The 14,870-nt window shown below is 47.1% G+C and overlaps 1 protein-coding gene across 1 annotated transcript in view; it reads right to left on the minus strand.

Moving 5' to 3' along the window:
- LOC141272870 (unconventional myosin-XVB-like) overlaps nucleotides 1–14,870 on the minus strand; it is a 112,513-nt gene that overhangs the window by 30,695 nt on the left and 66,948 nt on the right. The window contains exons 29-33 of the mRNA XM_073684003.1: nucleotides 12,265–12,389; nucleotides 3,645–3,708; nucleotides 1,593–1,665; nucleotides 1,404–1,477; nucleotides 1,247–1,323 (exon numbers count right to left, since the gene is read on the minus strand). Of these exons, the coding sequence (XP_073540104.1) occupies nucleotides 1,247–1,323; nucleotides 1,404–1,477; nucleotides 1,593–1,665; nucleotides 3,645–3,708; nucleotides 12,265–12,389 (413 nt within the window). The remainder of the gene's footprint in view (nucleotides 1–1,246; nucleotides 1,324–1,403; nucleotides 1,478–1,592; nucleotides 1,666–3,644; nucleotides 3,709–12,264; nucleotides 12,390–14,870) is intronic.

The following is a 14,870-nucleotide window of genomic DNA, read 5'->3' on the forward strand; positions in this document are numbered from 1 at the left end:
TCAATACAAAAAGTGAAACTCATATATTATATAGAGTCATTACAAACAGAGTGATCTATTTCAAGTGTTTATTTCTGTTAATGTTGATGATTATGGCTTACAGCCAATGAAAACACAAAAGTCATTATCTCAGTAAATTAGAATAATTAACAAAAAACACCTGCAAAGGCTTCCTAAGCATTTAAAAAGGTCCCTTAGTCTGTTTCAGTAGGCTCCACAATCATGGGGAAGACTGCTGACTTGATAGCTGTCCGGAAGGCAGTCATTGACACACTCCACAAGAAGGGTAAGCCACAAAAGGTCATTGCTAAAGAAGCTGGTTGTTCACAGAATGCTGTATCCAGGCATCTGTATGCTTATTAGGGCTTAAGGAGACAACCATATTTTCGATCCGAGAGCAATTCGACAAAACATCGGATTACATTCAAACCTATGTTATTCTATGGGGTTGTGCACATGTCCTCGGACTGAGTCTGTCTGAGGAAAAAAATCACAGCATGCACAATTTGCATCTGTAAATCGGATCGCACTAGGCCATGCAAGTCAATGGGTTCGTCAAAAATATTTAACCTCAATCGGATGCCATCCGAGTGTGGTCTGAATTTCATGGACTGACAGGATGGAGAAGATGGAGACATTTTTTATCCCATTTTCTCCACATCCGAGAAAGTCGGATCACACTATGATCAGAGTGTGATTAGCATAACGGGTCTGATTTTCTTGGATGAAAGAAAGTACGGTCGTGTGACCCTAGCCTTAGGCTGTTAAATTTGAGTCAGGAGACCGATCCACACATATTGATCTGTACTCTAATCATGAATTTCAGATTTATGAAACTGATCTAAGCAGAGCAAATTTCATCTACTTAAGAAATAATAGCATAACTAGTGTTAACATTTTATTTTTGTCTTTCTTCCTGAAGTTTGTCTACCTGCTTAGGTCACTTTACATACAATGGTCAATGATGGCCCAATAATCCAGATCAGAGGGACCTGGTTATCATAGGTGCTGGGTTATTAAATATTCTTTATTAAGATAATTTTACTAGAAGTATAATTGTATGTAATAAACATAAGAAAACACCCAATCCAGAATATTAATGACATCTAAATGCATCCATATCATATTATCCAACCCCAGTCACTGTTATCCTCCAATTACAAGTTGCCCACATTTTTACTAACACCCAAAGAAGAATCTTGTACCTTGCACTTGTGATGGTATTAGTAAGTATGGGGGTGCTCACCTTTTAGGGTTCTCAGTAATCTGCTTCAGAATTTGGCAGTAAATCTCATCTTTCAGAAGAGGTTTTTCCCTGCAGAGCTATAGGAAAATTAGTGATTACTATTTCATCTACATTTTTCAGTCTCCCAAACCATCTACTGTATATTATCCATTCTCACCACTAGAATCTCATAAATACACTTCACATCATCCGGCTCCCTGTACTGTTGGTCCCTCATCAATCTCATCAGAGCTGGGTAAGAAAATATAAAACAGGCATGATAATAAAGTACATGCATTCTGCATGACCCAGATGTGTGGGTTTCTTATACAGTATATTGGACAATGCCATGCAGTAAGATACGTACTCATGAAATTATTAGTTGCAAGCTCATTCAGGTCTCTATCAGCGAGCAAAATCAAAGACTCCTGAATTGGAACCTAAAAAAAATTCAATTGTTAAACAGATTAAAATTGGGACATTCAGATTGTAATGTTGGGCATGTAAGTGGTAAAGCATGCAGGGAGGCTTTATCAGATGACATATGGGGCAGCATGCACAAAGATAGTTTTTGCGTGTTGGGAAGTCAAGTGTGATGGCAGTACTACATATGCTGCTTATACATATGGTGCACAGAACATCAGCTCTAGTTAGAGGAAGGACCAGGATAGTATTAGGCCAAGTTCACACATCGTGGATTTGTGATGCGGATTCCACATTGCTCCATAGCAATTTACAATACAAATAAATTAGTTTTTCGAAATCCCACATTACAGAAAAAAATCTACATGAAAATGAAATATGCAACATGCTAATTCTTGGATAGGCAATGCTTAGTAATAGAATATAATGAAATCCGCAGCCAAATGCGCAATTAAATTCGCAAGTAATACATACAGATTATACCTGCAGATTCATTGTGGATTTGTTACCAAATCTGCAATGAAAATTTTCCAGAACATGTGTACATGGCCTAAGAGTATTTTCATGAAGAGCAGAACTCAAAGCTTTCAGGTTGTTGGTTTGAAAGGTATAATTTGGAAAGGAAGGTGGTGGGCCTTGGATATATAAGTTGATGGAGAAATAATGATGATAATGTGTGGAGATAACTTTGTGAGCTACAAATGGCATGTTGGGAAGATGGTGGGTAGCAAAGGAAACACTTTGGAAGCAAGGATTGGTTGCTAGTGCTGTTTGGGAGGCGCTATGGGGTAAGATGCTAAGGTATGTTGGAGGGGAACTGAAGTGGAGTTTAGTAAGTAGAGGACAACGGTAATGTCAGCCAGCAAGGTTGTGTAGGAAGCTTTGTATAAGGGTATGTTCACACTAGGCGTTTTTTCAGCATTGTTTTCTGCAGCAAAACCTGATCTCTTGGCAGGAAAGAAGCTGCGGAAAAACGCAATTTTTGATGCCTTTTTGGTGCGTTTTTTAGGATCCCAAAGTTCAGCTTTGCTTCCACCACAGAAGCATGAACACAGGTCACCAATGCAAGACATATGTGAAACCTTATTAGCCAGAATTACAAATGTAACAGTGGGGGGAGGTGAATTGTTCAGGAATAGTTTACCTAGGACACTGGCAGTGCATTGAGTTTGTAGGACACTATTTATTTTCACACTATGGGCTGCCATTGATTTATTCAGGGATTGTTAAATTTCACACTTCCATGGGCCACAGGTATTTTCAATCTCACACCTAGCTCAGCCAATGTTCACATTTTTACACATCACTAATTTAATTAAACTGTCCTAATCCAAACTGTCGTCTCAGGTGACCAAGACAAGATGGTAAACGTTGGATTTTTTTCACTAAAAATGCAGCAAAACCTGATAGCTATGAAGCTGAAGAAGTGACATGCTCTATTGAGCAAAAAAACACGCAAAGCACAAAATACTGATGACACAAAAACCAAGGTGTGTGCATGAGATTTCTGAAATCTCATAGACTTTGTTGGTACTGTAAAAACGCAGCTGAAAATTTGCTATAAAAAAACACATAAAAAAAACGCTGAAAAAATGCCTAGTGTGAATTTACCCTTACAGTAGGTATCTGTGGTGAGATATGGTGAAGGTAAAAAACAGAGAATCAAAGTTTGTGTTGGAAGGGAAAACATTAGACAAATTAGATGTTTATTATATAGTGAGGAAGAGTATGGTGAGCAGAATGGAAAAATGTAATGAATATACAGTCGTGTTTCAACTCTCTTGAAAGATTACTGATATTGGTCCTAGAGCCTAACTATAGTGAGTGCATGGGATGCAGTTGTACCTGGGCCCTGGAGCTTAGGGGGTCCAAAATCTCCCTTTGTCCCACATGAGAAGACTGATACTATCAAAGACCTGTGTTAGTTGGGAGCCCTGAGAATTTGGATTGGAGCCCACGATTCAGTTACATCACTGACTGGAGCCTAATGTCCTACCTTTGTGTGTTGCACCAACTCAACCGCTTTCTTCCCTTCTGCAGCCATTCCTTTCCAGCCAAGCCTGCAGCAGCAACAGATTGGTAGAGTTGTTTAAATGACAAGAGTAATGCCAAATCTTCTAAACAGCAAAGACAGATCGTGTAGTTGATCCTCTTTACATCACAGTACTACATGGCATCCGTCACCCATAAGCTTACATGTTAAAAGGTTCACTTTTTTTTTACAGTATGACATTATATTGAATAATGTAATTTACTAAATTATTCCATAAACTCTTTTGTGGTATACTGACATGTACTGGCCAAAGGAACATTTTGTATACGGTATGTTCATATGATGCAATCACAATGTTTATCTTTCCACAGCAATTTTTTGGAAAATCATGGGGGAAAAAAGCATCATGGTCGCATTGTGTGAATGTGGCACCCCAGGGGTCTGGTTTTCCACAGTAATGTAATGTTATGTCTGAGAGCAGGTGGGAGGTCCTTTGGTCAGGGATCCTGTGCATGCCACACCTCCTGCCCAGTCTTGGGAGGGGAAGAACTTCCCCTGTATAAACCCGGGGCTGAGGCAGGGTGAGTCAGACAAGGAGAGTGGAGACAAGAAGCAGCATAGGAAACAGCAGAGTTACAAGGAGTCAGGGGCTGGCAGCTGCAGAGTTCGCCCTGACTAAGAAGATTCTTTACCGGACCCGGAGTCCGAGGCTGTGGGGACTAACTCCTACCCAGCAGCAGAATCCGTCAGGCAGGGGATTTCAGGTCCTCTGGCCCAGAAGCCCGAAGGCACGGTCACACGCGTGGGACCAGCACCGCCATCGTGGAGCGGAAGCCATTAGAAGGCCCCGAGTCACCGGCCATACGGGTGAGCACCACACGGTACACTCAGGGACGTGGGCTACTTACATCAGCTTCTAGCAAGGTAGCCAGAAGAGTACAGTCAGTTTGGGAGGCCTACAACTACGCCTGGCCAGGGGAGATCCCATCTGCTCAAAGACTGACCAGGCCCCGTTTGCTAGCAAGTACTCCGGGAGGGTCTGTCGTTGTTACCAGTAAAGACCCTGAACTACACCGTACCGTCTCTGAGTGGTTCCTGCTACCCCCATCATCCACGTCGGCTGCCCTGAGGCCATACCCCTCCCGTTGGGGGTTATACTATCACGCTGCACAATCCTACCACCGGCCTCAGCGGTCTGCCCTGCAGCAGCAGCTTCCTGGCTGCACTCAACGGGTGGCGTAGTCATCAACTATTTACTACTAATAGACTGCCGTCTAGTTTGACTCCCTGGGCACGGACCGGGTCACCGCCACGAGACTACAACCCTCCACTGATCCGGCTCCGGGTAGGCTCCCGCGTGCGCAACGCAGCGCGACACAGGCCCAGGGGCGCGTCAACTTTGGCGTAGTCGGCAGGATTTCGTGCCCGCAACCACCGGGTACTGCGTGCCTGAAAAGCAAAGACTGTTCAAACTTACCAGTGGTGAAGGTTTCCCGCCATCCGGCGCCATCTTCTACCTTCTTCCCGCCATCCGCGAAGTTTTCCCGCCATCCGGCGCCATCTTCGACCTTCTTCCCGCCATCCGTGGAGTTTTCCCGCCATTGGACGCCATCTTGAGGACGCCGCGCGGGAAGAAGAGGGGCGTGGACTCCGAAAGCGCGCGAGAACTGAAGCCCCGCCTCACGTCCGGACGTTGCGTAAGGTCCTGGAAGGAGCCCAGCAGACGCCGACGTCACAGGAGCGCGACGGAAGGTCCTCAACCCTGACGATCCACTGCGGAGCCGCGGCCTACGGAAGAGGATCATCGCAAGGTAGGCCACGGTCCACTAGGGGGGAGGAAGATGTCGGATACGGAGGAGAGCTTCACTGCCTCAACCCCCGCCAGCGCTACCGCTGCTGCAGTTATGCCCTTCACCATGCCCTATATCCCGGGAGCAGCTTGGCTACCCCAGTACTCAGGGGAGTCACATACCCTGCATGACTTTAGAGAAAAGCTGGATAGCCTCTTCCAGGTGTACCCCCTCACAGAAGAGCAAAAAGTGAGCATCCTGGTGGCCCAACTAACCGGGGCAGCCAAAAGGGAAGTAAAATCCTGGCCACCTGGGAGGAAGACTGTCGCAGGGATACTAACCCGGCTGAAGGACACCTTTGATACCCGCACCTCAGCCGAGATTAAGCTTAGATTCTACGGGTGCAAGCAGCGAGCGCATGAGAGTATAAGGGACTATGCACTAAACCTACAAGAGGCCCTGAGGGCCATAAAGCAGACCGACCCTGATGGGGTGGGAAACGAGGACAGGCTATTGACTGAACAATTTATAGAGGGTTTATATTGCAATGCCCACCGAACCCAGTTGCGGGCAATGGCCTTACAGGATCCCCATCTGGACTTTGCACAGTTCAAGGATAGAGCTATCCGGGTGCTCCGAGAACCAGCACCGGGTGGCGTTGTTACCCACAGGCGCCCAGCTATCACTTACTACCAGGAGGCGGCACCCTTGTCAGCAGGGCCTGTGGGAGCTGATGCGCAGGCTCTGGACAATGACCCGGCTCCAGACCTACACCATCAGGTCCAAGAGCTAGCTAAGAGCGTTGCTGCGCTAACCCGAACTGTGCAGTCTTTACAGGTTTCCACCCCAGGGAAGATCCAGCTGGCATCCGGACCGGAGGACATCCCGTGGCGTCGACCAAGGAGGACCCCACCGGCCAGAGGAAGACCCAGTGACCGATACAGTGAGGACGGACGACCCATCTGCCGCCGCTGCAATCAACCCGGACATATGGCAAGGTACTGTTCTTTAAACGGGCACAACCTGGGGTAGAGGGCCAACCCCCAGGAAAAAGATCACCAGGCCCATCGAACTGGCGCGACAGATATGTGGGAGGACGTCCAGTCTTGCCTGTGGTACTGGATGGCATTCCCATGAGTGCCCTACTGGACACCGGGTCACAGGTCACCACCATCCCGTACGTGCTCTTCAAGCAGTACTGGAATGACTCGGATATTACCCGCTACTCCGACGACGACTTGAGTATCATCGCCAGCAATGGTCAGCCCGTGCCACAGATCGGATTTAAAGAGGTGACCATCAAAATTGGTAGAGTCGAACTGGCCGCACAGGGACTGATCATTGTAGATATTGATAAACATGAGAGTCACCCAAAAATAACTCTAGGAACTAATGTAATTGAAAATTGTCTTGCAGAGGTGATTTTCCTTTTACAGCAGGTTGCCAAGAATGCCAGCTCTGGCGAGCAGCGGGTGCTCCAGAAAGAGATCCGGGCACTGATGCAACGGCAACAAGTGGAACTCTCCGGCGGTAAGATTGGTAGCGTAAGAATGTGTGACCCTTTTCCTATTGCCATGCCCCCAAAAAGTGAAATGATGATTTGGTGCTGGGCAGCTATTGGTCTGAGAGGTAGAGATTACCAGGCAATGGTAGAACCAGTTTACTCAGACAGTAGGCCCACCATTTTGACAGCACGGGGGGTCGTCAATGTACGCCATGGGAGGGTGCCCGTTCGCATAATAAATATCGGGGAGAGGGAAGTGTACCTGCCCCGGTATGCCACGCTAGCCAAATTATATATCACTAATCAAAATTCTATACAATCTGTGGAACCCTTGCCTCCATCTCACCCGGAGGAAGGTAACGGCTCTAAGAAAGACATGGAGGACTGGTGTCAGCAACTACATCTGGGTACTGACTCCACTCCCTCACATCAGAAACAAGGAGTCTATCGGGTGGTTCAAGAGTATGAGAGAGTGTTTAGTAAACACCCGTTAGACTTCGGGCGAGTCAAGGGGGTAGAATATCGCATCCCCACGGGAGATCATCCTCCCATAAAAGAGAGGTATCGACCCGTACCCCCTGCACATTACCAACACGCCAAGGGGATGCTTAGAGACATGAAGGAGGCTGGGGTAATCCGGGATAGTTGTAGCCCCTGGGCAGCCCCATTAGTTTTAGTCAAAAAGAAAGACAACACCATGAGGATGTGTGTAGATTACCGGAAAATCAACCGTATCACACACAAGGATGCGTACCCCTTACCAAGGATAGAGGAGTCATTGGCTGCTTTAAGATCTGCTAACTTCTTCTCTACCTTGGATCTCACTAGCGGGTACTGGCAGGTTCCTGTAGCAGAGGCAGACCGGGAGAAGACCGCATTCACCACCCCGATGGGACTTAGCGAGTTCACCTGCATGCCATTCGGACTCTGCAACGCACCAGGAACCTTCCAACGCCTAATGGAGTGTTGTCTGGGCCACAGAAACTTCGAGACGGTCCTGTTGTACCTGGATGATGTCATCGTATATTCCAAGACGTATGAGGACCACCTGAAACACCTGGCGGAAGTGTTCGAGGCTCTGGCGAGTTACGGCCTAAAGGTGAAACCCTCCAAGTGTCACCTCCTGAAACCAAAGGTGCAGTACCTGGGACACGTAGTGAGCGCTGACGGAGTGGCTCCCGACCCTGATAAAATCACCGCAATTAAGGAATGGCCAAGCCCCTCCAGTGTAAAAGAAGTGCGGCAGTTCCTCGGGTTGGTAGGCTACTACCGAAGGTTTATTCCCGGTTTCACCAAAAAGGCAGCACCTATGCAGGACCTCCTGATAGGCCAGTCCCGGAAGGCCAAGAACCAGAAGCCGCCCTTCAAATGGGAAGAGCTGGAAAAAGAGTCCTTCCGCCAGCTGAAGATGGCCCTCACGGGGGACGAAATCCTGGCGTACCCGGATTATAGCCAGCCCTTTATCCTCTACACCGACGCCAGTAACATCGGGCTAGGAGCCGTACTGTCCCAGATCCAGCAGGGGAAGGAACGAGTAATCGCCTACGCCAGCCGAAAACTGCGACCCACCGAAAGGAACCCCGAGAATTACAGCTCATTTAAGTTAGAGTTCCTGGCCGTAGTATGGGCAATCACTGAGCGCTTTAAGCATTACCTCGCTTCTTCCCGGTTCACCGTGTACACGGATAACAACCCGCTGACACACCTGGACACGGCAAGACTCGGTGCCCTGGAGCAGAGGTGGATGGCCCGTCTGTCCAACTACGAGTTCACAATTAAATACCGGGCAGGACGCTCCAATACCAACGCGGACGCCCTGTCCAGGATGCCCAACCTGCCGGACGGAGGAGAAGATCCGGAGGGACTGGAAGAAGTTGAACTCCCTGCGTTCCACCGTCATGGGACTATTCAGTATTCCCACCGGGTAAGGAGTAAGCAGGCTGCTACGTTGAACCCCTTACCCCACTACAACTGGGCGGAAACGCAAGACAGCGACCCTGCCGTCCGACTGGTGAAGGAGATGCTGACTCGGCCGGAGGCTCGCCTTGAACCAGACGCTCCGGAGGAAGCCAAACAACTATGGGCAGAGAAGAGTCGACTGTTCCTTTACAAAGGGAAGTTGTGCCGCAGAATGGTTAACTCCCGGACGCATGAATTACTCTGGCAAGTAGTGGTGCCACGAAGAGACGCAGCCATGGTGATGGAGGCATACCACGACGGAGCTGGACACTTTGGGTGGAAAAAGCTGGAGTTCCTGCTGCGCGAGCGGTTCCACTGGGTAGGCATGAGGGGAACCATCGAGAAGTGGTGCAGAGATTGTGGCCCGTGCAACCTGAGAAGGAAGGACCGAGCCAGCCAGAAGACTCCCCTGCAGTCCATCGTCACCCGGCAACCGTTGGAACTGGTAGCCTTGGATCATGTAAAACTGACCCCAAGCAGAAGTGGCTACGTCTACGCGTTAACCATCGTGGATCATTACTCCCGGTTCTTGGTTGTCGTCCCCGTCAAGGACTTAACGGCTCAAACAGCAGCTAGAGCCTTCCAGCAGCACTTCTGCCGTCCACACGGGTACCCGGACGAAGTGCTGACGGACCAGGGACCTGCCTTTGAAGCGGAGGTCTTTCAGGAATTCTGCAATCTGTATGGCTGCCGGAAGATAAGGACGACACCCTACCATCCGCAGACTAATGGACTTTGTGAAAAAATGAACCAGGTGGTAATGGATCTTCTAAAAACGTTGCCCCTGGAAGAACGCAGTCTGTGGCCTGAAAAGTTGCCCGATCTGGTGGACCTATACAACCACATCCCGGTAGGTTCCACCAACTGTACCCCGGCTTACCTAATGAGGGCAAGACCTGGTAAGTTACCTGTTGACCTGGAAATGGGAGTCCTGACCCCCGAGGACACTTCACCAGAAACAGACTGGGACACAGAGAGGCAGCAGCAGTACCGGAGAGTACAGGAGAGCGTGGAGCGAAGTCTCTGTCAGGCTAGGGAAAGACAAGAGAAAACTTACAACCAGTATGCTCCCGCTGTTCCCCTGGTACCCGGAGAGCAGGTCTTGAAGAGGAAGAGACGGCTCCACAAGTTGGACGACCAGTGGGAGAAGGACCCGTACACCGTACTGCCCTCAAGCCACGAGAACCCGAAGGTCTGTACCATCAGTAAAGACGGAGGGGAAACCACAGCCATTGTATCCCGGGACCACCTGAAGAAGTGTCCCGAACAACTGAGGAACCCTGAAGAGGAACAAGAAGACCATCGACCCGTGGAAGAAAGGGAAGATATGGTTAGTACCGTGCTCGGGGACTTCCCTCAGTCTTGGACTCAAGTCAATGGTGCAGTTGTGGTACCCGTACTCACCTTCCTCCAACCATCATCCCAAGAACCTACGGAGCAACGGGTAGAGCTGGAAGAACAGCCGGTCCAGGAGGCAGAAGACTCCACACAAGCAGAACAGGAGAATCAACCCTCTGCTTATAGTGAGCCTGCCGTACCCCTAGTGAGACAAAGAGCCGGTAGACAGCTGCCCAGTTTACCCTTGACAGTTCCTACACCCTGTAGTTCAGGGCCAGACAGTCAGCTCCGTAGGTCCACTCGGGCCACTAGAGGCCAGTTACCCGCACGCTGGAGAATTTGAAGTGTATAAATTGTTTTATTTATGTTTTTCTGTGTCTTGTTGCTTGTGTATAATTTTGTGTTTCTAGTTATTTTTAGGGATCCTTGGTGGATTTACCGGGAATCCTTGTACATAGTTGGAGCGTAACCCAGGATGGACTAGAGACTGTTAAGGACTCGGGGTAGGACAGACCCCTACCTGGTTACGTCTCCCTGTGTTGGTGAAATGGACACCTTGCTTTCTTCAGAGACTGCACCCGGTTGCGGACACGCCGTAACCATCTTTATATGTTTTCTTATTGTATTATTAATGTTTTTGCCTTGTTATGTTTTTTCTAAATGTGTTTAGTCCCGGAGTACTAAATTTCACTAGGGGGGAATGTGGCACCCCAGGGGTCTGGTTTTCCACAGTAATGTAATGTTATGTCTGAGAGCAGGTGGGAGGTCCTTTGGTCAGGGATCCTGTGCATGCCACACCTCCTGCCCAGTCTTGGGAGGGGAAGAACTTCCCCTGTATAAACCCGGGGCTGAGGCAGGGTGAGTCAGACAAGGAGAGTGGAGACAAGAAGCAGCATAGGAAACAGCAGAGTTACAAGGAGTCAGGGGCTGGCAGCTGCAGAGTTCGCCCTGACTAAGAAGATTCTTTACCGGACCCGGAGTCCGAGGCTGTGGGGACTAACTCCTACCCAGCAGCAGAATCCGTCAGGCAGGGGATTTCAGGTCCTCTGGCCCAGAAACCCGAAGGCACGGTCACACGCGTGGGACCAGCACCGCCATCGTGGAGCGGAAGCCATTAGAAGGCCCCGAGTCACCGGCCATACGGGTGAGCACCACACGGTACACTCAGGGACGTGGGCTACTTACATCAGCTTCTAGCAAGGTAGCCAGAAGAGTACAGTCAGTTTGGGAGGCCTACAACTACGCCTGGCCAGGGGAGATCCCATCTGCTCAAAGACTGACCAGGCCCCGTTTGCTAGCAAGTACTCCGGGAGGGTCTGTCGTTGTTACCAGTAAAGACCCTGAACTACACCGTACCGTCTCTGAGTGGTTCCTGCTACCCCCATCATCCACGTCGGCTGCCCTGAGGCCATACCCCTCCCGTTGGGGGTTATACTATCACGCTGCACAATCCTACCACCGGCCTCAGCGGTCTGCCCTGCAGCAGCAGCTTCCTGGCTGCACTCAACGGGTGGCGTAGTCATCAACTATTTACTACTAATAGACTGCCGTCTAGTTTGACTCCCTGGGCACGGACCGGGTCACCGCCACGAGACTACAACCCTCCACTGATCCGGCTCCGGGTAGGCTCCCGCGTGCGCAACGCAGCGCGACACAGGCCCAGGGGCGCGTCATGAACATACCCTCAAGTTTCTGTCTGACAATGGAATCCTGTGTATATGTTTAGTGATTATGGCAACAGCTTGAAACGTGATGGGAACAGGGCCTCAGCCTTACATATTATATATAATATAGATAGAAGAATAAAACTTATTACAGGCTGTAAAAAACATTTTCAGCATTTAAGCAAACTTTCTGCAGCATGTGAATACGTTTTGGGAAAACTCAACTGGAATGCATTTCTGCAACAAAACTGTTGTGTGAGCATGGCCTTAGGTGTTAAATATTCTTCTTACTACTATTATTATATGTACTATTTGCATTTATTGCAGTCCTCATACACAGAAGAACAATTGGATTACAAATTACTTACATGCTCTGTGCTTCCCGAAAATATTTTAAAGCAAACTCAACCATAGTGTAATGACTGTCCTCCATTGGTAAAGGTGAAGGTGAAGAGCTGGCTGTTCTTACAGACGCTTCGATCACATTACTGCTCTGTAAAAATAAAATATTACTAAAATTTATAAACAATAAGGGTAAGATTTTTTGCAACATTTCTACATCTATTAGCTAAATTAGGTTACTTGTGTTGTTTTCATTTTTGAGTACGTTTTTTATATGCGTTTTCATTGCATTTTTTCAGCTATACTTTTATTTTTAGTATGTCTTGTTTTAAATAGAGCGGTTTGTTTAGGATACTTCCTGTTACTTAGATGTAATAAAATGTATTTATGAAGTCATGTGCAGATTACATGTGTTTTTACAATGTTTCCACTGAGGAAACTCACTAAAAACATGTGTGTTATTTTTACCTGCAGATTTTCCTCATCTCGTTCAAATCTATTCGGAAAGTCTGCAAATAAAACTTATATTTATCACAAGAGGAATTGACATGTTGCAGATTTCAATTTCATGCAGATTTCAAAGCCATTCTAATGACCTAAGATTAACATCCTCAATAATCTGAACCTCCCACTCCTGTCTCCAAGATTTGTCGCATGCTGCACCAGTTCTCTGGAATGCACTACCCAGGACAATTCGATTAACTCCCAATACCCACGGTTTAATGCATGGCCTAAAAATGCATTGCTTTAGACTGGCCTATCGTCTCACTCCCCTTATATAACTATTCCTGATTTACACTTACAAAATTTTCTTCCAAATCAGGACCCTCGTAGCATCTGTTCACACACCCTCCATGCACTTAATAGCCCTCTGTGTCCTGTGACAAAGTCACTGGTAAAGTGCTGGAGGGGAGATATGTTTCACTGAGGCTATTAGCTTCATTGATGTGAAATCTGGAAGTCGTCTTCATCATGGTATATGCTGATAGGGTTAATCAGCCATTTTTAATGGTCTAGGTTTTTAGGTGAACAGCTGTAGAAGAGGTGGAAGGCATTTCACCATATCTCCAACCCAGGGTGTGGTCTGGGACATAAACAGCCAGCCTGTTGAGTCATGTGATGTTCAGTGTATGGAGAGGCTAGCTCCAGAGAGCTTTGTTCTAACCTGGACCGTGTGTTGTTATTAACCCCGAATGGCCGGACCCCGGCCGACATAAGGACTGTTCTGTACCTTTTCTTTTTCTTTACTGTTATGCCAGAAGGGCTGTGTTTATTTTATGAACTTTACCGTGGTTTATACTGTTTTAAACAAACCAACAAGAAATTTAAAGAGACAGTGTTGCGTATCAACCTCCGAGTGCAGTAGAGCGAGCCAATCTATCACAGTCCGTACACATACTGGCTGGTGACCTGTTCATGCAGCATTACGTGAATACTCTATTTATTACATTGATGGCTGGACTATACTATACAAGCACTTTTTACCATTTACCTTTCGTGCCCCCCTATCTTCTCATAGATTGTAAGCTTGTGAACAGGGCCCTCTCTCCTTTTGGTATCTGAGTTATGTGTTATGCTGTAATGTCTTTATTGTCTATACAAGTCACCTCTAAATGTAAAGTTCTGAGGAATATGTTGGCGCTATAGAAATAAAAATTATTATTATCATTATTTGTCCTGCAGGTCAGTTTCCACAACGTAAAAAAAACACAGTGGGGGTGAGATTTCAATAAAGCCCATTCACTTCCCTAATACTGTATAAGACACAAAAATATGCAGTATCAAAAAGACACTAAATACTCATTATGGGTAAAAACAGGGAGACAACAAGCACAAGTGGGTCTTATCCTGTAGCTAAGGAGAAGGTGAAGAAACAGAAAACTGCTCAACTTCTGGAGTTGTGAAACTCGTAACTGAGGTATCAAGGCGAATTCAGCTGCTGCAGCACCTCCAGGACAGAGACCAACTGTCCTAGGGGCGCTGAGACTGCGACATCCCCTGAAACTACCAACGATACTCGGGCGCCGAGTCCTCCCCATCCCCTGGGCTACACACTCCGTCTGTAGCTCCTCCCTCTTCCCATCTACATAGAACTGTATGCAGCTTCCATCTCCGATCTCAGTAATGGGAAAGTGTCTTCACTGGATACAGATTTTACCTCAGAATTGAGAATTTTGATAATGACTGATCAATTCTGGCAGAGAAAGAAGGAAATCTCTCTGATATGATATATTACAAAGTTGCTTATTTTCATGTGTACTGAATAAATAAAAATTAAAACAACAGTTACACTTTAAAACAAGCACACACGCTGCTCCATTGATGGAAAAATAAAAAGTTACAGGTCTGCCAAAATGATTTCACAAACCAATATATATACCGTATATATATATATTTTTTAGAAATTTCAGAATTTACTTTCACCCCTAAAATAATAAAAAACAAAACTAAACAAGAGTATCTCCATAATCATACTGGCCTGAAGAATCATGTTACCGGGTAATTTTTACACTAAACACCCCCCAAAAAAAGCCTAAAACAATGGCAGAATTGTGGTTTATTCACAATTTCCCTGCACTTGGAATTTTTTGTCCTGCTTTTTAGTACATGACATGGTATGGCCGATTTGCTC

The sequence above is a fragment of the Phyllobates terribilis genome, unplaced genomic scaffold (genome assembly GCF_046119375.1).
Source record: "Phyllobates terribilis strain yellow unplaced genomic scaffold, ASM4611937v1 Scaffold_5__5_contigs__length_657084704, whole genome shotgun sequence".
In the NCBI taxonomy this organism is placed as follows: Eukaryota; Metazoa; Chordata; class Amphibia; order Anura; family Dendrobatidae; genus Phyllobates; species Phyllobates terribilis.